Here is a 22,417-nt window from a genome sequence, read left to right as displayed (position 1 = left end):
AACTACGCATACAACAAATATATTATCACAGTTTATAATAATACTTACTAGCAAAGCTATACTGGGGATAAAGGACCAGTAATAGCGAATACTTTTACTTTTAATTACAATAGATATTATTACTTCTTTGGAAACTATTAACTACCTACTACAATCATCTTCGTCTGTTTTCTTACCTTTCTCTGCAGCACATTAATCTTTCGATCTTTTATTTCTGAATGATCTCTTAGTTCTGCCAGTTCATGTGCGGCCGCTAGCGCTGCTGCTGTTTTCTTTTCAACCAATCTGCTCTTTTCGTCTAAACGTGCTTTCAGTTCTTCGACCTGCATAGACAATAAAAATTAATTATTTTAAATATTCCTATATATCTCTCTTGCAATAATCAAGTATTTCTGTAGACTTTAATGAACTGAAGTTTGTGTTATAAGCTAAAGTTCAGTCTGTTTTACAAAGTGCAGAGAATATATTAATTGAATTATTTTGTTATTTATGTATTTTGACATAGATAAATTACAGACGTTTAGTACGACGTTTATAAAAATACGAGCTCTCCAAAGATAATATATTTAAAGTAGAGATCACGTCAATAGCAACTATGAAGTGCAGTCTAGGTACGAAGGAAATATTTCCATTTAATCCACGCATCACTAATTCTAGGGATCAAACCTACAATTACGTGACTCCTAATTTTATAGTCGCTCGAATCGAAATATACTCATGTTTAAAACAAGTCCGCATGATTTACAGAAACATGAATTTGTTAGCAGCAAGCATACGTACATCTGTCTGCAGCATGCTGTAGTGTTCCTCCTTGGCGCAGAGAGATTCCTTGAGCACGGCTATGTGCCGCTGGTAGTCCTGGTGCTGCTCCTCCAGCGCCTTCATCTTGGCCGCCATCGCGAGGATCTCCTGGTCTCTGCGCTGGATCTCAAGCCGGAACTCGTCCAGCTGCTCATCATTCCATCCATCCGAAAGTCGGTGTAGAATTAGATAAATCCAAACATACATTAATAGAACAAAACGTTGGAAGACTCCATCAAATACGAGTATATTCATATCAAAAGAAACTATCTACTTTAGGCAATAGTGATGGCGATAATGAAACTGATTAAATCCCAATCTACGTTCGTTTGGTCTCGGCGACCGACGCGATGATTAGTATCGATGTATGAGAAGCGACGCAAGCTTTACGTTAGTATCATAAGTACAGGGAAATGCCTCCAACAATGCCGACACCACAGTGTCGTGGAAGACATTTCAATACACACGTTATATAACATGCATACCTTCGTATTATAACCATTGTCTCCAGTGAATGTACACCAAAACAGTACAATGTAGGTGGCTGGAAAACTTTCTACTCTAAACTAATGTACGGATGGACAGATGGTCGCAGGATCGATGGGCACTAGAAAGTTTTCCAAGCTCGAGCTGCTAATAGTACCAATAGTTGGACATGAGATTAACTGAAATGTACGGGCGCCAACGTTGTGATACATTTATCTACCGTTATTGTGAGACAGACTGATGACATGACCACTACATGAGAGAGGTCGGGACTGTGATGAGCTACTGTTGATGTTAATGGCGGGTGAGACGGGCGGCGGGAGCAGCCGGCTCGCCGATGGGACACGCACACCGAAAGCACAACATGACCAAATCAATAATACATAATATATCACACTATACGCATTACGCATGTGATGTACTCATGGCAACCAACATGTAGTACATTGTACAATACACGTACTCGAAGGTGTCGTTGGATGCGTTCGAGCTGCACAGTCTTTTGTTTGGTAACAGTCTATCTCCGCGAGTGGATCGTCCGGTCGGAGATCGAGTCGGCGCCAGCGAGAGCGCGCTCGCACGCTCCGCCTACAGTACGTAACGTACATTAACATCTAACTCTAACGTTCGCTTCGACTAAGGCCCTATTTAACAAAAATATTTCCATCGACATCTGTTCAAGAATATAATTTATCTAATTTTAATAAAAATAGCTTTAACAACGAACAAGTTTCACATAAAAATATAACGATTCAACACAGTCGGCGACGACTTCGGCTAAGTTCGGACTTAAAGCGATAAATTGACACGGTAGTGGTGTATGGTGTATCGTCGACGGGGGCGACGGGCGACGAGCGGCGGCGCGCAGTCACAGAGTGGTGGCACTACAGTAGGGCGAGCGGCGCGCAGGCGCGCGCAGCGCCGGCCGCGGCCGCGCCGGCGGCGCCGACGTGCGCCCGTCCTTCATCACGCGCACGTCGTTCAGCAGAAAACTTACTTGTCTCTTGAACGGAGGGTCGGCCTTATCGTATAGCGAGGCGTGCGAGGGCGCGAGCGAGGGCGGCGGCGGCGACACCAGCGCGGCCAGCTCGCTCTCGAGCAACGCAACCTGCCGCTCCAGCGTCGCGATGCGTGCTTCCTTGGTCTCGAGCACGGCGGTGAGTGTGGCGCCCGCGCTGCCGCCGGGCAGGCCGGCCGCGGCGAGCGCGCGCTCCAGCTGCGCCTGCAGCGCCCGCAGCGTGTCCGCCGTCGCCTTGAGCTCCTGCCAGTCACGCGAGAGGTCAGCCGCCGCCGCCGCCCCCGCCGGCGGCTCCGCTCGGCACACGCCCTACGTACGCGTCTCGCCGCGCGCTGGCTGCTGGGGCTCCGCCGCGCCGCCGCGACCACCCGCCGCGCGCTACTACACTCAACCACTACCCGCAGATACGAGCGGCATGCTCGCGGCAAACGCGACGCGTCGTCGACGCGACGCAGCCCCAGGTCAAGGCGGTACAAAACAAAATTTTGGCCTCTAAAGAAATGAATGCTCAACATAACGTCCAATAATACTTTACACGAGACGGTCTCTTCTAAGGTTCGTGTGACGGGGACATAATGAGCTGCTAAACATGCAATGTCGTGAATTTGACGTGTTCGTGTAGGAGTACAAATTTTGTTCGTGTTTGGACCGAATTGAAGGTTTCAGGTTTGATATAGTATAAAAATGTATTGAATATCGACGTGTAGGTGGCAGGACATGAATAAGAAAACGATATGGTGCTGAGGGTACAAGCTGACAGTGTCACAGAAAGGTTGAAAGTCCGCGCAGGTGGTAAGCGAGAGTTAACATGTCAGTGTGAAGCCAACAAGTGTGTCGCCCAATGAACACAGATGCGTCACCACAATCACATTCGGCTGAAGAGTCAGAAATGAATGAAATGAAACTATCAAGAGCAACGCTAACAGACACAGTGACGATGATAAAGGTATCACAAAATAAAACGCCCATGTGGATTACACTAGTATACGGTACATAAATGTAAGGAAGCAGAGTGACGTGCACGAGATACCACTAACTAATGTTGCGACAAACGATGTTCATAGCAAAATTTCCATGGGAGTGACCGCTTTTATGGAAATTGTGCTATGAGCGCATGCAGCACATTCATATTTTACGACACAATAATCACCTGTTTTTGTGCCATGGCCTGCATTTGTTGGAACATTTGTCGCTCTTCCTCTTTACCTGAAAGTATTCGGATTTGTACAAACCTTTGTCCAATTATGGCCATTACATTATATGGATCAGTTGGTACGTACCCATCCCCTTGTTTTGAAGCATTTCAAGTAACTTTTTGATGCTCTCATCTCTGGCCTGTAATGTTTGCTTTTGCGTTTCGATCCGTAGCTCAAGTTCCTGGAGGTAAATAAAAGTTTTTCAAAACAAAAATAACAGAATAGTTCAACTGATATTTTTTTGCATCCTGTACTTTATTTAGTATAAAGTAAGGTTTTATTAACAGCGTCGACAGGTGCTTCCAATTAATAAGCCATTTATTTATATACCACGTTATTAGGTACAGAATAAAGTCAGAAGTTGTATGTCTTCAGGACAATTGGAAATATATATAATCTTTTATACCTTTATAGTGTCCCTCAATATAGCTATCTCTCTTTGTAGATGTTCGTTTTCAGCGAATAATGCCTCTAGTTGTTGTTGTAATTCAGGAGCTGGTTGACGCATGCGTAGTCTTAATTCCTCTTCTAGTTGGCGCACAAGCATCGCTTGTTTCTGAAACCAAAGAAAATATACAATTAAATATTAAATGTTATATAGAGCGAGTTTAACGGATACAGATGGTTTAATCTTGAATATAAAATCCAAGAGAAATAACAAAGTTAGATAAGCTATAAATAAAAGTACATAATATTATATAAAGTGAACCGAAAAACATCGCAAACATTAAGAGAAGCAAAATCCAAGAACCGCCAAAATAAATAAATCAAGATGAAATCTTGAATAAACAAGAAGCAGAAGAGACTAAAATAAATCCACATCTTTTAATCTCGAATGTTTTCTAAAATAAAATACCAACCAAACGCTATCTATACCTTTGATAGCTTTTTTAACTAGAACTCATTTCACTACTTTACCAAGCTCTCGATAAATCTTACACGACTAGCGAAGATCCAAGTAATATGAAGTTTGAGTCAACTCGCCGATATTAATTTCGCATTGGTGTTAGAATATCGTTTGCTTTGCGTTACTCGTGACGATATCGTATATGAATTTGTTTGTTATTGTTTTCGACTTCGGTGGTTTTAGAGCTGACAGCTGGACTGATCGCTTGATGGTAAATGACGAATGATTGTGATTGACCCGTATTGCCAGATTTTTTTATTAATCTCTAAAAATTGTCTACATTTTTTTCGATGGAAACCATTTTGGTCAATGGTAAATTATGAGAGGTTATTAAATAAAAGCAGAAAAGTATGAGCTTGCAGTAACATCAGTCTTTACAAAAAGGTTACGATTTTTTGATCTCAAGTGATCGACAACTTTATTTCGTTATATAAATTTAATTTACTTTTAGTGTTATAGTTACACAATGTCCAAAGACAACATCTATATTATAAAACATTATGAATAAACAGACGTTGTTTCACGTTGTCTTCCGGGTAATTTATACCAAAAATATTCCTGCCGATAAATCTAAATTTTTGCCATTTGATAAATTGAACACATTTTCAAAAAGCAAATACAAAATTTAATCGTGCCTTACCGGTTATACGAATTTTCATTAAATCTACTAAGATTGTGTTTTCGCATGAACAGCTATTTACGAGCTGCTGTGATCGACAGTTTAATGAACTAACGGAGTCGTTTGGGTAGGTATTGCAGGAATGTTTGGCGCGCAGCGGCTACCCAAACATTTCGGGGAAGGTAGTTTAATTTGATAGGGTAGTCTCGTCTATATTTAAAGCGTGGGTGGATTTATTGGTATAAGGTAAAGGAACTATTGAAGGCACATCTACTTTTAAAATATTTATAAAATTGTTTCATGAAATATTATAAAGAATAACCTTTAACTAAATTGCAACATATACAATTTCACAATAAAACAACTAACAAAAAATTGCAGTATGTTTTTTGTATTACAATAACAAAAACATGGTAGGCCTTGTTAGACACTTGCTTTCTTCACTCACACTACCTTACTAATATCAATAAAAGAAGCATTTTTCATGCAAACAAGACACAATAATAAAGGGCTTAAGTATATGAATGAAACTAATCTTGTGATTATAAAACATATAAAGATTGAGGCACGAGTCGTGAGCACACTCGTGATTGATCAGTTTAACGTCCAACGCGCCGATGTTTCGCGTGATTGGTTCCTTCATAAATGCTTGTTGTCTATTGGCTCACACGTGCTATGCGACCACTGTGCACTTTCGTTTAATTTGTAGTTAAACTAGCTCGCCGTAAACCACTGTCCATCTGTGCTCATGACTTATGCCGTTTACTGTATCTATATAAATTAAATTTATTTAAACTTTATTGCTAAAATTATTCATAAATTTGTTTATTAATCGGATAAGAGTACCTAAAGCTTCGATATATATGTACTACGTACTAGATTTGGCGTTCCGACTATTCACTGTGTTCAACTGAATTGAACTGCAAACCATTCAAACAGACTTTAGTGTAGTCAATATTGACAGCTTGCGATAGTGTATGAAGTTGCGCTCATGATATAAGAACTCGAGTCTAAGTGTAAGCCTGGATTTGAATAAAAATATTAGTCAAATAAGTAAAATTATTTGTTGTTCAAGTGAATAAATAAGTTATAACAGTGACGTTTTGGTTACCATTTTAGTTCAGATTTTGAACAAATAGTTTATATGGACGTTCGTGTTTATAGAATATACGTCAATAACCTAAAGTAAATCAAATTATTATATCTATTCCCCCCGAATTATACGGTAGTTAATAATTCACCTTATTACACAGTACATAAAATCTAAGATAAAACCTTGGTAATTGGCGTTAATGGACGAGATATTAAAGTCGGTGACGTCATGCGGCCATCATTCATGGCTTGCATAATTAACATCAATTAAATGCGCAATTGCACTTCATTAAATGTATAGCGATTTTTCTCTTTTACTGTCTGGTAAAACTAGACATTACTTGAAAATAAAGTGAGGACTATAATTGGTAGAGATATAATATCAGCCTAATTATATACTGTCCAATTGCTGGTTACGGCCTCTACTACTGACAGGGATTAGGCCTTAGTCTACCACACTAGTAGTATGGGTTGATAGAATTATATTTTTTTTGTCTATTTACCTTCATCGCTAAAACTAGCACAACTTTAGAAAAATCAGAGATGCACGCTCCCTGGTTTTGAATCTGTGCACATTTATTTTGGCAGTCTGTTTCACTCTCAATGCTCTGCCATCTCATCCTATATTTTTAAAATATTAATTTCGAAAAAGGAATCGGAACTTTTCGTCTTCTCCATACGTTTATTCGTCAAAAACCGAAAACCCAACGAATCGAATTTCAAAAAAGGAATCGCAGCATTGTGTCCTTCGCTTTTCGCTTCGAAAATCAAAAATCCGGTAGTTTTACGAGCCATTCGCGAATCATATTGTAATAGAAGGTTTACGATACGCGCGCAGTAAAACCGTTGAATTTGGTGAAAACGCCTCGCAATACGAACTTAACCTAAATACTCGTTCAGTATTCACAGTTCGTCCGTACAGCGGAGTTTTATTAGTTTTCATCCTATCTGTACCGTGTTATGTATTATTTATTGCTCCATTTTGTATTTTATCCGTGTAGTCGACGAACGAGCAAGAATCTGAATGTGAAAAGAACATTCTAGAAGAAATTATAATCGATTTGATTATGTACTTAACGATATTTCTAGATTTGTTGGATAGAATGGGTGAATTTCAACACTTACAGTCTTCTAAAATGCTTACAATTTTTTAAATCGAAAAGTCCACATGCTACTGAGATAAGATACTATCGATTATTAAATAAAACTCTTTCCACCTGTAGGAAAATATCACGATATACAGTATAAAAGTTTAATCGCATTAAAGTCAATCGATAGATTAACTTTTTTACCAATTAATAAATTTTTCATCAACTTTACAATCATTATAACCTTAACAAACTTAACTCGGCTAATTACTTCAGCTGTACAATGTAACAATGCAAACAATTGCAAAACAGTTTAATTACAAATCCGAACGGGTAATTTTGTTTTTATGTTTTCTCTGTAATTAAGGTTTTATTACCTTTTTAGGTTAAGGGTTATTTATTGACTTTCTTTATGTAAGTCAATGTTTTTGAATCTCGCCTTTATAAACTTTTCTTTTTATACATGTACTTAAATATTCAGAATGAGCAGTGAATCCAACTTTATTATTGATTAATGCAACTTAAAACTGTACTTTCAAGCGTCAGATAAATGTTTTTGATCAAAAAATTATAATTCAACGTAACCTTATTTAACAATTGCTCAGTGGCAGCTCTAAGTCGGGAAGCTGACTGCGTGATATCTTTGTGCCTCGGAAAGCATGAAAAGTTATTGGTCCTGCATCTCATTTCTCTCCAGTCATGTCGGAGTGCTGTCTCACCGGACTATGAGAGTGAAAGAAAAGAGACAGTTTCTGTGTATTACGCACACATTTGCGCACTGTAATATCTCTTCCGTACCTAGCTAATCTCTGTTGGGATTGGCCGTCGTGGCCGAATTTTGGCTAGGAAGGATTCATTCAATTTATAACCTGACTGAATATAAAAATGAGGCAATAGAACTACTGCTTTCATACGAGTATTATTTCTAATTCATTCGTGTTGTAATTTGTTCTGCGAACAAGTTTTATTGTTGATGTAAAATAGCTCGAATTGATTTAAAGTTTAGTTCTTAGAGACGACCTCAATGTATTTACGCTGAGCTCTCCTTTAAGGACAGATATTCCGTATAAATGAATTAATCAGCCTACGACGTTCTTATTGAAAAGTATTAGACTACTGATTCCACAACCTTAGGCTTTGTATTTGTTGATACCTTTGCCTACCTATTTTTTTTAAAGCGCAACGATATATCACAAGTCGCAGTTCATATACACGGTGAAATAGCAAAAATATTTGTGTAGCCCTCGTACGCGGGTAATAACACGCGAACGCGACCGGTTGACAGAGGTATTAGGTAAAGGACATGTTAGCAGGCTTCGTGTTATATAGGCTTTCCGCTATCGCTTATGGTTGAATGTAAATTGTAAAAATTAAAATGTAAATTATTATATTGGGTCCTAATGTTATGTGTAGTTTCTAAAAAGGTACTACGCTAACTTTATAATTATTTCTATTTTGTAAAGCACACAATAGATTGTTAATATTGTGCACACAAAAATTTCCATGCATATATATAATATTATATGTACTTTAATTTAAATTTAGCCATAATATGTGTGGTGTGGAAGCGATATTTAAATTTAAATTTTTTTGGATGTTTGTTAGAAGTAAATGAAAGGGATAAAATTTGCCAGAAGGTGAACCATGTCCAGGCTAGACAAACGCCACGACTTTATCCCCGAAGGGAAACAGGTGCAAATATGGCACCCATTTTTCCATGTGTTTCGTCCAATGATGTGATAGAGGCCAGCCTATCGCCACATACATAACATCACGCATTTATCCCCGAAGGGGTATGCAGAGGCGCAACTAGCGCACCCACTTTTCGCCAAGTATGTTCCGTCCCATGATGTGATAGGGGGCGAGCCTATCGCCATATCGGGCACAAATTCCAGACTCCGGGCTGATACTGAGCAGAAAAACCCAAATATCACTTTGCCCGACCCGAGATTCGAACCCAGGACCTCAGAGCACTATTGTACCGGACATGCAATACAACTACGCCACTGAGGCAGTCCTATCGCCACATCGGATACAAATTTCAAACTCCGGGCTGATATTTAGTAGAATATTAACAGTTAGGGTCTTATCTGACTCTAACTGACAGCTACTTTGATCACAAAAAAGGATACACTGCGAATTTTATATCAGCAAAAGTATTTCACACAGTTTGAAACCGCGAATAAAAGTAAGTAACCATCGTGATTTTCGATAACTTGTTCAATGATCTTCAACGCCTCAATAACAGAAGGTACGTAAATTATTTCTTTTAGAATGTTCCAGAATATTTTATTTATAAAGTATTAGTGCTCTAAATATTCAGGAAAATGGTTCGTTACGTATTATAGGTATCCAATTATTTTAATACAATGCTTTTACCTACCAAACATATCTAAATAAATACATCAAAAGTAGCTATCGCTGTTATATCGTAAAATTGATTCTAAATTGCCGCTTTCCGCGTCGCTTGCTACAGTCGCGCGGCCACCGCGACCCTTCCGCGCTCCCTGCGCCCTATTTTCTTCCTTAATTTCGTCAGAATCAATACCACCAAGGCCTACAATCGTTTGTTCATATCAAATATTCATTCGGCCCGCGAACGAAAACATCCAAATGAAACACGAGGTATTTAATTAAATAGGTCTCTAGCGGTATTAACTGGCAGTAGTTAAGTCTGATAATGTCACTTAATAAATTCATTTAAAATTTAAGACTTGCAAAGTTTTGAAATATTTTATTTTTACTAGGTTAGTAAGGCGGCTTCGTTTGATTAAAACTTTTCTTAGAAGTCTAACTGTATAGTTTTCTGGGAATAAATGTACCCTATATGATATAGCATGACTCACTTCGTCCGGGTACGAAATGTTATCTAAAATCATTTAGGTATTTAACGTCACAAAATATCTAAACATCTCCACACTCTGACATACAATTTATTGGCTACGTTCAAGATGTGCGCTAAATTCTGAAACATATAACTGTACACATGGCGATGTTTTTATTATTTTATACCGACGCCAAAGACTCGACTGCATAGGTAGATAGATAAACTAAGGCCCAAAACATCGACGGTTCTCCGTGACGGTTTCCTTCTTTATCACATTAAAGAGCTTCGCAAACGCATACGCACTAGTTGCGCTTGCCTTCAAGGCTACAAACATGAGACTATTATGTTTATCCGCAAGCCGACGCGTGTCTAACTCCGTAGTCCGTACCGATGTCAGTAGTTCACGCATCAACGCCCTTTTAACTGAGTACGCGTCCAGACGACAAATGCTAATGCATATTACCTATAATATGGTTCGAATCGGCATAATACCGGTGGTAGGTCTATCATATGTGAGTTTTCTTGGGTAGATACCACAGCAATGTCTCTTTCTCCCGCCTAGTTACAATGTTCTCTGTTGTGTTCCAGTTTGAAAGACATTGTAGCCAGTGCAACTATTGGACATAATAAGACTTAACATCTCCTGTCTCAGGATGGCGAGCGCGGTGGAATCCAAACAATACTTTGTAATTCAAGATGTTGGATGGTGTTTCTACTGTTTATGGGTCGTATCGCTTACTTTCAGACGAACGCCAAGTTCGTCTCGTCATTAAAAGCAATAAAAAAAATATAACAATAATTGTAAGGACTGGCGATTGCCTTCAATCGATACTCTATATTCAATAAGTGCCAATACAAGTAATGAATTGTTAGCAACAGTTAATAAATCTAAACAAGCGTATTAATACTTTTAATATTTGCTGAACCATCAAAAATTCTGATGTTAATTTCGTTGGCAGGCAGAACATTCTTAGAGCAATCACATTTAACCTCAAAGACCCTTTATGGGACCAAAATATAGCTATGTAAAAATACGTATGTAATGTAATGTCGCAATGTCAACTCGCAACACAAATAACCTTGTTAAAACATTCTCGCTCGGGCTACATCACTCGTGCACCAGATTACGTTAAGTGACTGGACATTATACGTGCCATTGAGGTGTTAACACCCCCACTTAAGTGGGATGGGGTGGACACACGCCTCCACTGATATAACCCTTTAGATATGTGATTAGCTGCACTTTTTACGGCGTAATTTGAGTTTATTTTTGATTTATGTGTGATGAACTTTGGAACTTACTCCAAAATGTTCATAATTACTAACTATCTTATACTATGCTGATTTTGGAGATAGGTTTCTGAACTGGTATGGTGAAGAAACACGTAGTGTAGGAAGAGCTCCGGCTAAGTGGAGTGACGATTGGCGAAAGTTGATGGCAGGAACTGGTTGAGATAGGCCGAAAACCGGGTGAAATAGCGCGTGTTAGAGAAGGTCTATACCAGCAGGGGACTAAAATATAGGCTGATGAGGATGAAGTGACAGACTGACAAGACTTGATAACTGTATTGATTAAAAATAACGTTGACCAAAAAACTTACCGGCTTTAGTTAATAGAACAGCCATTGAATCATTCCCTCCTAGCCGACTTTTCGAAGATCAGCCAGTTACGTAGGAAATATTACAGTGCACTAATCTGTGCGATTTACACAGCTGCACTCTCTGTTCCTTCACTCTCATAGTCCGGTGAGATGGTAATACGATATGACCGGAGAGAGATCAGGCGCAGGACCAACGACTTTACGTGCAACAGCAATTGGAAATATCCTTGTGAAACCAGTCTTTTTTAAGTACTATGGTGTACGTTTTGCTTATGGTGGGATATTTGTAGATATCCATGACAACTGTGCACTAGATGTAAAATAACCCATAGTCATGAAGAATGTAGTGTTCCAATATCCTCTGTATATCTATCCGGACAGGCCAACACAATTGTATTGACTGGCGATCGCCGTCAATCGATACTCTATAATCATTATTACAATCAGGTGCAAGGAGTCACTTCGCTGTCCTCGTAAAAAATATATAAAGAACGTCCTACTTATTAATATATAAAGCTGAAGAGTTTCTTTGTTCGAATGCGCTAATTTAAGGAACTACTAAACCGATTTTAAATTTCTTCACTTATAGGAAGCTTCAATACTTCTAAGTGCTAAAACTACTTTTTATTCCAGGAAATATAAAGCAGGCGGAGCCGCGAGCGAGATCTAGTTTATCTATACATTAGTACGCTAATAAAAAACGTTTTACCTTATAAAGCACATTGCGCACACGGATTGATATGCTTAAAGTCCATATTATACAGAAATGGCGAAGAAAAATAAAAATGATGTAGCTATAATACGTGTTACAAAAAAAAATATATGTGACGGTCGAATTTTTACCACCGGACGCTCACTAGTTACAATAATCTGATGTTAACTCAATATATTCCATAAAGACGTCTGATTTGGCGATTGTGTACGCTTTTATAAAAGTGGAACAATTTTATTCACTTGTTTCGCTCGGGTAAGTGGTTGTCGGCGTGGGAACGCGAGTGCAATTACCGCGTGGGGTCAGCCCAAGCACCTGTACCTACAGAATGTGTAGTTTGTAGGGAAAATGTTTTTTAGAGAGGGAAACGTGCTTGTTTATAGTAAATGATTAGCATAGACACTAATAGAGGGTTTGATAGTATATGTTTTATACCCGAGGGAAACACGACATCTGTCGGCAAAAACCTAGTTTATAAACGCATGAACCTTGCTAGGGTAATTGCGGTTATGGGTCACTTTATGAAATCATTTTGTGATGACGATTAATATTGTCAACTAGCTTCCGCTCGCAGCTTCGCCCGCGTGGATTTCGGACTTCAAAAATGGAGCCGGTCGCGAACGTTCGAGAATGTTCGTTTTACGAAGCTACTCGCTAGGTGATTCGCTTGGCACCTAGAGGCTTCTAGGTGCCAAGCAAGCCGCCTGCCTGTGCGTTCGCGACCTTATATATATACAAAAATAATCCTTATAGCATGTTCAGTATTCACGCATGATGGCTTATTATTAGCGTATTTCATGTATAACTTTGGTGTTTCTATACCGATTTCTATGATTCTTTTTTATGGAAGATTTAATAATGTTAACTTTTTAATTAGGGATGACTGAGAGTGTTATAAACGTAAGAGTAGACAAATATAATGAGAAAACTTCAAACTGCTAAGCTATCGGGAGTTACACGTGTTATTGTGAGTCAACCATAAAAGATAGACATATGCTGTCGTGGGATATTTATTATATAATTTTAAGGAGAACATTTCCGTCATACATGATTTCTGCGTAGCTTTAACCATTAAGGTTGCACACGCGACGGAAGATTAAAAAATGGAGTAACTTCTCCCGTTTTCCCAACATTTCCCTTCACTGCTCTGCTCCTATTAATTGTAGCGTGATGAAAAGTATACTATAACCAGCATAGAAGTATGATAAATAATTGTACCAAGTTTCGTTAAAATCCGTTGAGTAGTTTTTGTTTCTATAACGGTTATACAGACAGACAGACAGACAGACAGACAGACAAAAATTTTACTAATTGCATTTTTGGCATCAGTATCGATCCCTAATCACCCCCTGATAGTTATTTTGGAAATATATTTCATGTACAGAATTGACCTCTCTACAGATTTATTATAAGTATAGATAGATAGAAGATAGATAAGGATTAAATGATTATTCATAGAACTGTCGTTGAATATCAAACCGCTTAATGAAGAATATGCATTTTTTTAACGTAAGTAAAATAAGCAATATAATATATTTGAGCGTTTTTGTAACTTTGATGTTGCACTATGTCCTATAACTTACATCTCATATTTAAATTGTGCCTAAAACAATTTTTATTTAGCTTAACTCGTGGGTCCTCTCTTAACCACCTTCTCTAACCACACGAAAACTTAAGCCCCTATCATGGACATAACCTAAAAAATTTAAAGAGTAACAAGAGGATGAAATTCAAAATTATAAATTACATTTGGAACCTCCCCTCCCTCCCCCAGCCTCCTGGTCTAGTAAGTGGATGGTGTTATCGATTTTACGCGGGCGGTTACCCCGAACTGCGTGCACATCTCCGTAGTGTTTAATTAAAAAAGTTTCGTTATCGTGTTATTTTAGTCTGTGGTTTGTGTTAAATAATTTGAATTTAGAATATTTAAATGTAAATTAGTTTTTAAAATCGAAGACGAAGGAAATAATTATTACAAGGCTATTTAAGTAATTTTATGGTTTTTTCTTTTCAATATTGTTTTCTTTAATAAAAATTACTAAACTAATTTAGGTAAATAATGTATTGATGTCCCTGTAATGACATCTGGTTGACTTCTTTAGGTGTTTCGCTTCGTAACTAAGGTACAGATTACTGCATTTATAAAATTGTTTATCGTCAGAGATTAACTGAAACTTCGTAGGTTTGAAACATTTTTAGTAGATATAGCAAATAAAAAGTAGATACAAATAATATTGTCTTTTTGGCAAAATTGGAATACATTTTTATCAACATATATTTACAAAGTATATGAACCATTATTCTGGTTTGCGTCAATATCTAATCTAATTTTGCTATCGATAGGAAGTATTCTGATAATTCGCTAACTACTCACGACATTGTAAATATCAATATTTACCTGAGGTTAACAATGGCGACTGAACCAATAAAAAGTTAAAATTTAAATTATTCCGCATAAAATTAGACGGCCTTGATAATCAAAACTAACTAACATTCTCCATTGTACAATCAACTTTCACACAATTAAGAATAAACTAAACTTAAATAAATTTCATACAAAAATTCAACGAATTTTCGCTTCAAAAATATGGTATGTAAAGTCGTTTATTAAAGGGCCGTTTAAAAGCGCAGCGGGCATGGCGCTCTTCGGTCTGGAAAACATGGGAAAGACGTAGGGTTGTCGCGTGTGCTTGTCTTCTCTACGCCGTATTATACAAACATAAATTTAAATGGCCGCGCCGCGCCGCGCCGGCTTGAACTAGTGTGTGCAGTGTTCCACTTCGCATGTTTCTGAATATTATAACACAGAGTCGTTTGTAGGTAGGGAGGTAGGTTTACCTGATGATTTTAGTCTATAACACCAAGATTTTATTTATCTTTAAGTGACTATATTTTTTGGATAGTATAGTTGTATTTTCACGAAATTATCGTTAACATTTTTTTAAAATCCTGTTCGAACAAATGAAAATATTTGCCGTCTCTACCACAAATAACGCATTTCTTCAATTTAGATTGAAAGATATTAAAATTTCCCTTCATATTTACCTCTGACAACCCTAAAAAGGTCGGAATTATTGCCTCGCTGAAACATGGACATACTTCTCACACGTCGCATGCCTCGCTCGCTCGCTAATAAATCTAGCTGTTTATTCCACTATAAACTTTATGTTTTCCTCGAGTAATGATGAATGTTTAGTTTTTAAAAAACGAATCTTGTCAGATTACGTTGTTTTACGTTTTAATAGTTATGAATCTTTAGTTGTGAAAATAAAATATATGTCAATTATGTTTTCATCGCGTATAACTTTGATTTTAAAATATCGAATATCGTTGTCTATCTAAAAAAAAAAAATAAGAACTCGTAAAATTTATTTAAATAACATTTTAAGAATGTACGTTCAATAGTCCTATTAGAAGAGAGTTTAGGAATATCATATTTAAGGTAAAACAAAATTAATTTAAATAAATGATTATGGATATTCCCATAGATGTCTAGATTAATAAATAAACAAAAACTGTCAGAATTTCTTTTAAACTTTGACGCAGGCTCAGGTGGATTTCTAAAACCTTATAATAAATTCATAATTTCAAAGAACTTGTCTAGAATTCTACGTAAGTTACCTCCAAGGTGATGAAAGTAAGATAAGTTTTGGTCTTATTTAATTATCTAAATCAAATATTAATTAAAAAATACTACTTTAGAATACCGTAATTTACTTTATACGATTGTCAAAAGGTCATTGAACTATAATTTTCCGATGAATTTTTTTTAGAACAGTATTAAGTTTTCTTTGAATCGAAATCTGTTTAGTAGGATACTTTTAGCAATACTAATAAAGAAATACGTTTATTGCGATAACTCACACTAAAATAATTTCTAAATTTAACCAGAAATTTTGTCTAGTTATAGTAATTTAATATTTATTTATAAAACAATAAGACACTAAAAGCCTTACAGGTATAACGCGCAGTGTGTACCGTACCTATTGACCAGTTGTGTGCGTCCACAAATACAAAATCTTATTAGATTAGTCCTAAGTTGTGTAATTGCAACGATTATGAAGCTGTCTCTAAAAATAAATCAATAATTAAGTATGTTTTCTAATTGTGCGTGTTTCCTTACAAAACTGAAGACTGATCGAAAGGCTCATGGCAGTTACACCCTTTGCATTGCTGAAGCTTCGCCAGAGCACCTTCTATCTCTTCCTTTATTCTCAATAGACTCTCCCCTAGCTTTGCTAAAGATCTCTTTACCATAACTTTCAATTCGTCAACGAAGAGAAACGTTTTAATAAAATAATAATATCAGCCCTGTATAATAAACTGTTCCACTGCTGGACACGAGCCTCCACCACGCTGGCCTAGTGCAGATTGGTAGAGTTCATATACCCTCAAAATTCCTATAGAGAACTTCTCAGTTATGCGGGTTTCCTCATGATGTTTTCCTTCACCATTAAAGCAAGATAATTCACAAAAAATACACTCATAATTTAAGAAAAATCAATGACGTGGCCTTTGAACCTGCAGACATTCGTCTCGGCAGTCCGTTCCACAACCAACTATGCTATCGCAGCTTTGGCTAAAACAGACGTTAGGAGAAGTTAATCCATTCCATTCCGGAAAGGAAGCCGCGTGTGTTCGTAATTAATAAAGTTCGTGGAACACATCACACTGTCGACTAGTTGAGTTAATGTTAACTTATTAACAATGTGCGATTGTAGTTATGAGGATCTGACTCACCTGACAGTAAGATATACTTCTATTTTAAACTGAATCAATCAAGCATTGAATGATCGATGCTGGGCACGGGCTTTCTCTACCGGCTTTAAGCTTTGGTCTACTGCAAATTTCGGCTACTCAATGGTAAGCTAATATCAGCTGTATTTATGACTGAATACTGCTCAATGCTGGACGCGTGTATTCTCTACTGAAAGGTTTTAGGTCTTGGTCCACTACACTGGTGCACGGCGGATGTTGGTCAACCGATGGTAAGCTAATGTTATCCTTGTATAAATGCTGAGCACGGCCCACTGATACAGAGAAGACGTAGTCCACCATGCTAGTAGAGTGAGAATTTGTTTTTTTTTTTTTTTTTTTCTTATATATACGGGCACAGCTAAGTGGCTCCTTTGCACCTGACGGTAAGTGGAGTGGGTTCTAATAGAAATTTGACTGACGATGATTATCCTTCAGCGGCCGACACAATTATGCCAGCCAGTTGGAATTGTATATACACCGGTTGACCCCGGAACGCGACACACTTACGTGAGTCGCTATGGCCAGTTTTAACGCCATGTGTACGGTGTTTGTCATCCGGGCGGACATAAAATATTTCCTACCAGCAGCAAAATTAGTAAACTGAGGTAAAATAATATCAGCCCTGTAGATATTGTCTTAGACCTGAGAGCCTGCTGTGGTTAAGGACATATTGAGCTAGTACGGGTTTGCAGAACATTTGGGTCACCTGATGGTAAGACTAACCATAAGTCTGAATATTGATCAATGTTGGCACGGGCGTCCCCCACTAAGATTGTTTAGGATCGCTTACTGACCTAGTACGTGGTTGCAAACTTCAAATTCTAATGTAAAATTCTCAGATATATAATTTTTTACACGATGTTTTCCTTTACCGCTTCGTTACTTTTAAGGACAATTGTGTCTAACATTTAGTGAGAGGTTTGGTCGACTTTCATTAGTATAAAAATCCACAAGCAGAAGTTAATTTGTAATTAACTCATGTTCTAACCAACAATATTTAATGACGCAATAATGATCCTTCTGTCCGACCAAGAAGGTCCTAAAACAATAATGAATCCAAAATAGCCGTAAGCCTCGCTGCTACATATTTTATAAAGGCGATACTATGACCCGGAGGTCGTCGGCCGACGCCCGTTCACAGATGGCGCTTTACTCCCTTTTCATTGATCCGCACAGTTTTGGAAGCGAGGAATACAACGCTGTTTTGCGTTCGATGGGGGCGCCACTGACCTACAAACTTATGAGAGTAGTACTGCCGCACGTTGTTTTCCGTGTTAGCCGTGTGTAACAATAAATTTGTTTATTACGTAATCATTCAAGGTTGGGTGTATTTTTAAGTTTCTTTAAGGAATTATGTCAGGCTTTTCGAATGTTTTACACAAATAACTTTGTATTACAGTTATTATGCATAAGTTTGTTTGATTAGGTTAGTATAACGCGCTGAACTTTTAACGTAATCTGGACAGAGTGTGGGTGGAAGATGTAGGTAAATACCATTGATTATAATCATCGCAATAATTTGACAACGGCAATTATACTTCAAATCCTTTTCTGGTCTTTATTTAATTGCAATTTAGCGCCATTTAAAAATCAGTTGTGTACGGTGGTCGCTATAAGGCGAATATAATATACATCTTACCTCCAGCAAAACCTTGGAAATAGTTTATTTGCAAATTATACATTTCCACAGCTGGCTTAATACAGTAATTATTAAGCTTAATAGTTTGTTTGTTTAAACCAACTAGTTTTATTACCTATTGGAAAGAATGGAAAAATCTTTTAGTGTTAAAATCCCATTTATAGATGAAGGCTATAGGCTATATAACACCACGCTATGACCAATAGGAGTAGAGTATTAATGAAAATTTTTCAAAAACGGTACGGCACGTTTCAAATACACTTTAAAATAATGATAGAATAAATACTCTCAAGTATTGAATTTCTTTGAAGATAGTTTTGCATAGTAACTTCTTTGGATTTAGTCGCAAAGTTTTATTTTCATTCTATATCCCCGACGTAACAGACTTCTAATCCTGCTATTTCGCTGCACTCTAAATAATTTTGTTTACGATAACACTGAAATCCACCGGTGCTCAATTTAAATATTAGCTTGTGGTAATGATGTGGCAGTATGGTCTTTGACCTTAGTTTGCTTATGGAACGAATTAAAAAATAAAACTCTGATAAAGACCTGATAAATACAATTCCACGGACAAACCAAAAAAAAAAACAATTCCACGGACACATAATACAATACGGACAATAAAAATGAGCATCGAAACAAACTGATTGAAATTAAAGGCCTATTAAGAATTTTCAGGATAGAATATTATGTAACATAATATTTAAGAATGCGTATTTACAGGCAACACTTTTTATCCCAGAAGGGGTAAGCAGAGGTGCAACCGAGGCACCTATTTTTCACTATGGGTGCTCCGTCCCATGGTGTGATACGGGGCCAGTCTAAATTGCATAAATTCATAATATTATTATAATGGACATAAAATCTAGACTCCGGGATGATACTGAACAGAAAAACCCAATATCACTTTGGCGTACCTAGGATTCGTACTTTAAAATATACATCTATATATTATATGTACTACGTACTAGATCTGGCGTTCGGTACACTCATTGTGTTCGACTCATCTGTACTGCAATCCGTACACCTGACTTTAGCATGATTTCATTATTGGCAGCGTATGGCTGTATACGGTGTGGCGCTCATAATACAAGCACTCGAATATATCGAGTCTACGTGTAAACATGGGTGTGAATAAAAAATATTGGTCAAATAAGTAAAATTATTTGTTGCTCAGATGAATAAACAGGTTATAACAGTGACGTGTTGGTTGCCATTTTAGTTTTAGAACAAATAGTTTATACGGTCGTTCGTATCTATAGAATATACGTCAATAAATATATAAATATCGTTTGCCAGCTACACGAAAATTCTCAGTATAAACTTTTTATTTAAAATAGACGTCCATAAGTCAATGACCAATGCATCTAATAATATGTCATCCGAAATGAAAGACATTTCTGGGTTCATAAACATTTCCGGTCTGCCAACTGAAGTTTTATTTTTCAATACGACGTAAGGGTTTGCGCACACGGCGATAAATATAAGCAAAACACTGCATTCTAAATTCAAATTTTAATTTGATACATTTAGATGATGGTTGTTCTGGCAAGATATCATAAAAAATAGATTCCATTTTCTAAATAACTGTATATTCCAAAAGTAACCTTTAGATAATAATGGCAGATTGTTTTCATATAAAATAGTAAATCTAAAGCTATTTCATTACACACGTGCCGTTTATACCGTGTGTTCTCGCATTTTATTAAAAATACTAGTTTATGTTCGTGACGCGACCTGCGTAAAAAAGTTTTACGGGATAAAAATCCCGCTTAATATTTTCTCGGAATAAAAAGTAGCTTATAGTACTCCAGGAGTAATATAGCTTCATATTTGTGAAATATTATGAGAAAAATAGGTTAAGCGCGTGTAGAATCACGCACCAAAGTTTACACACTTTACCTTTATTTAAGCACTTTGGTGCCATTCCATATCATTTCTTAGTAATAATAAAAAAAAAATATCGCCAATTGTGAAAAAAGTCAAGGCACTATTATTCAGTTTAAAATATTTAAACATCGTACAAACAGACATACGAACGGCGTAGACTAATTATTATTTGTTTATTTATTAAATTGTAAAAAAAAATAAATGTAACAGTCCAAGTGATGTGACAAGAAGAAAAAATGAATAATCTCCATTTTCAACAAATGATCCCCAACGCTTTTTAGATCTATGTCTATAATGGACAAATTAGAATAAAGTTTTAGTTGACATGCTTATAATTACATTACTTCTTTTAATTGGTTAGTTCTCGGAATCGGATTAAAAATGTTATTTGATTTACAAAAACAAATATTGTAAACTTTAGATACAAGACGCTAACAAAAAGCTCGGTAAGCTTTGATTTGTCCCGCAGACCCAAGGGACAGCGTAATATACCCTGACCTCTGTTTAATGAAGCGAAGATCCAATGGGCCTACAGTAAGAGATTGGAATAAATAAAATAGTTTAAACTGGTTTTACTCGCGACGTCACCCGTGTAAAGCCAGTACACGAGTACCTGCTAGTACATACCTGAGAAGAAATAAAATATTTTTATGTGTGTACATACCGCCTTACTAATAGATGTTATATACGCCTGTAATCTAACTTTTTATTTACTATAAAATAAAATATGCGAAAGGTTGTGTGTGTTTGTTTAGAAGTAAACTCAGAAACAACTGAATGGATTTGGATGAAATTTTGTACACGGGTAGATCATGTTGATTAACATATTGCTTTTATCATTTAAGCAGCTAGCTCACAAGCGCAAAATTCGGCGCGACTACACCGTTTTACCCCCACCATACACAATACAGAAATCCGCTGCCAAATCTGTGGTCGTATCTTTCATGCTAGAATCGGTCTAATAAGTCACCAGCGTAGGTTTATTACGTACCACGCATATACCTTCTAACATGCATGCATTTTCTATGACCGGTACTTAATCATCTCACGTAGATTATAATTGCCATGATGAATGTTTTATCATAATAATTTAAAGGTAATTTGCTCCTATGGGAAATAAGGGAATATTTAATATAGTTTTGACATAGATGGCGTTGGCTTCATGCAGTGTTTTAGGGACTTGTAGCGAGAAAGGCTTTTTACGCAGACGAGGCTGCTAACAATACTTAGTTATTACATATTTTGTATTACTTTGTTGAATGACTTTTAAAGTTATAAGAAGGAAGACGTAATATTATATAAGTTTGACAAACGTACACTATGATTATTGAATAGTAATCTAATAAATATTTATTGTATATTTATTTGTGAAACCTAGACGCTTAAATGGTTAAATTATAGAGTATTTAAGAGTAATGAACCACCTTATTAGTGTAAGAGTTTTCAAGACCGTCATGTTAAGTGTATTAGTTTAGCTATTCTCAAACGAAACAAATACTTTGAACTTTCAAAGAGAAACATTTTTATTTGAAACCTCTTGTAAACGTGTTGTAGAAAATAACAAAATGGCGAGAGATTCAATGTTTTTAAGACCGCGTGGGCTGGCTTAAAATGGACCTCGTGAACTCCCACTCCTTTGTTTCAAAGATCAAAAACCCACATGATAATGGGTGTTTCAAAGCGGATTTATATTTAGAACTGAAGTGTTGCTCTCGACTTAGCCTATTTGAAAACATGTTACTTTAAGTTTAAGGGATGAAAAGAAACCTATATGTAAATG

General features: G+C 36.8%; 1 protein-coding gene across 5 annotated transcripts in view; it reads right to left on the bottom strand.

Moving 5' to 3' along the window:
• Positions 1-22,417, bottom strand: part of LOC115455939 (plectin) — a 59,427-nt gene that overhangs the window by 21,771 nt on the left and 15,239 nt on the right. For 3 of the 5 annotated variants that reach the window (XM_030184759.2, XM_030184758.2, XM_030184761.2), the window contains exons 2-7: positions 3,908-4,057; positions 3,586-3,682; positions 3,456-3,511; positions 2,285-2,548; positions 781-948; positions 177-323 (exon numbers count right to left, since the gene is read on the bottom strand). In XM_030184759.2, coding sequence (XP_030040619.2) covers positions 177-323; positions 781-948; positions 2,285-2,548; positions 3,456-3,511; positions 3,586-3,682; positions 3,908-4,057 — 882 coding nt within the window. The remainder of the gene's footprint in view (positions 1-176; positions 324-780; positions 949-2,284; positions 2,549-3,455; positions 3,512-3,585; positions 3,683-3,907; positions 4,058-22,417) is intronic. The other 2 variants (XM_030184760.2, XM_030184762.2) reach the window with 1 other exon arrangement.

Source organism: Manduca sexta, chromosome 5, assembly GCF_014839805.1.
Source record: "Manduca sexta isolate Smith_Timp_Sample1 chromosome 5, JHU_Msex_v1.0, whole genome shotgun sequence".
Taxonomy (NCBI): Eukaryota; Metazoa; Arthropoda; class Insecta; order Lepidoptera; family Sphingidae; genus Manduca; species Manduca sexta.
The sequence above is the reverse complement of the archived record's forward strand: the minus strand, read 5'-3'. Positions and strand labels throughout refer to the sequence as shown.